The sequence below is a fragment of the Micromesistius poutassou genome, assembly GCF_964030765.1.
Source record: "Micromesistius poutassou genome assembly, chromosome: 10".
NCBI classification, from domain to species: domain Eukaryota; kingdom Metazoa; phylum Chordata; class Actinopteri; order Gadiformes; family Gadidae; genus Micromesistius; species Micromesistius poutassou.
In genome coordinates, this window is record NC_140280.1 from 10,720,806 (window position 1) to 10,722,439 (window position 1,634).

General features: G+C 40.0%; 1 protein-coding gene across 1 annotated transcript; it reads left to right on the forward strand.

Moving 5' to 3' along the window:
* Positions 1 to 695: 695 nt before the first annotated feature.
* Positions 696 to 1,634, forward strand: LOC311354717 (olfactory receptor 8G17-like; the record flags this gene model as incomplete). Its single annotated transcript, XM_084474556.1, has 1 exon — positions 696 to 1,634. One exon carries the CDS (start codon positions 696 to 698, stop codon positions 1,632 to 1,634), a length of 939 nt encoding a protein of 312 aa, XP_084330682.1.

Consider the following 1,634-nt stretch of genomic DNA (forward strand, 5'->3'; position numbering starts at 1 on the left):
GCCATGTCTGGCCCATAGGATGTGGGCCCACAAACCAGTCTAATACATCTGGGCCAAGTCTGGCCCATAAGATGTGGGCCAACATCAGGTCTGATACAGCTGGGCCATAACTGGCCCCCACAATGTGTCTGCTATCTGGGGGAGAGAAAGTGCGAGATAACCCATATCTTCTCTGTCCATCCATCTGTCTATCCAAAAGTCTAGTTACTAATGGATTGACAGATGATTTTAGGTGAGACATATTATAAACATCAGAATATAACAGGAATTGCTGTGGTTATTATATTCATAAACTAATAAGAAATTCAAAAAAAGGAGGTGTTCCAGTTATCCTGTCGATATGACAGGACAGTTGTGTCAGATATCATTGGCCCCCAGTGCTCCCAAGATAATATAATTATATTCATAAAGTCATGACCGAGGTCTTGATAGTCATTTAAAGAAGGCTAATGACAAGGAAGGAAAATAAATCACAAAGACTAATTAGGCAGAAAAAACGTGCAAAAAGAAAGAGGTACTTTTACATTACTTACCTGGTCCTTTAGTTTTGAATTTTCATTGCTGAATGCTTTTTACTTCACCGTCATATTTATATTACTGCTCAATATGACTGCTTTTTGAAATATTGCATTTCCATTATGTTGCTTAATAGCTAATTGTTCTCTCTCACTTCTTTCTTCCTTTGATTTAGTTCAATGGAAAACTACACCTACAACAGCTTCACACTTCAGGTGGAGGGGCTAAAGGTTACAGAGAAATCAGTGTACCCTGTTTTTGTATTTCTTCTTTTATCCTATCTTTTTATCATATTTGCCAATGTTGGAATGGTGGTTTTAGTCTGCATTGAAAGAAGTCTTCACAATCCTATGTATCTGCTTTTCTGTAATCTGACATTCAACGACATCCTAGGTAACTCCATAATGCTGCCACGGCTGCTTTCAGACATATTGGTGCCTCCTTCTGAACGCATAATCAGCTACTATGAGTGTGTGGTCCAAGCCTTTACCACACATATGTTTGCCACAGCCTCTCACACAGTTCTGATGATCATGGCCTTTGACAGATATGTAGCTATATGTAACCCTTTGCGGTATGCTACTATTATGAACAACAAAATGGTGATCAAGCTGACTGTCTCTGCCTGGGGGGTGGCCATTGTGCTCGTGGCTGTTTTGCTTGGGCTGACCATCAGACTGAGCAGATGTAGAACCATGATCACAAATCCATACTGTGACAATGCCTCACTCTTTAAACTGTCCTGTGAGAGCGTTTTCATTAACAATCTATATGGACTGTCATTCACTGTAGTGCTCTTGTCATCTTCTATAGGCAGTATGGTCCTTACATATGCAAGTATTGCAGCTGTCTGTCTGACCAGTAAGAACAAATCTTTGAACAGTAAAGCTCTTAAGACTTGCAGCACTCATCTCTTTGTATACCTCATCATGCTTTTAAGCGGAGTGTTGATTATTCTAATGCATCGCTTCCCTCAGTACTCAGACTATAGAAAACTTTGTGCAATTCTAATTCACATCATCCCTTCAAGCCTGAACCCCATCATCTATGGAATACAGTCCAAAGAGATCCGTGTATTCTTGTCAAACCAGTTCCACACCAGAAAGGTTGTTCCATAA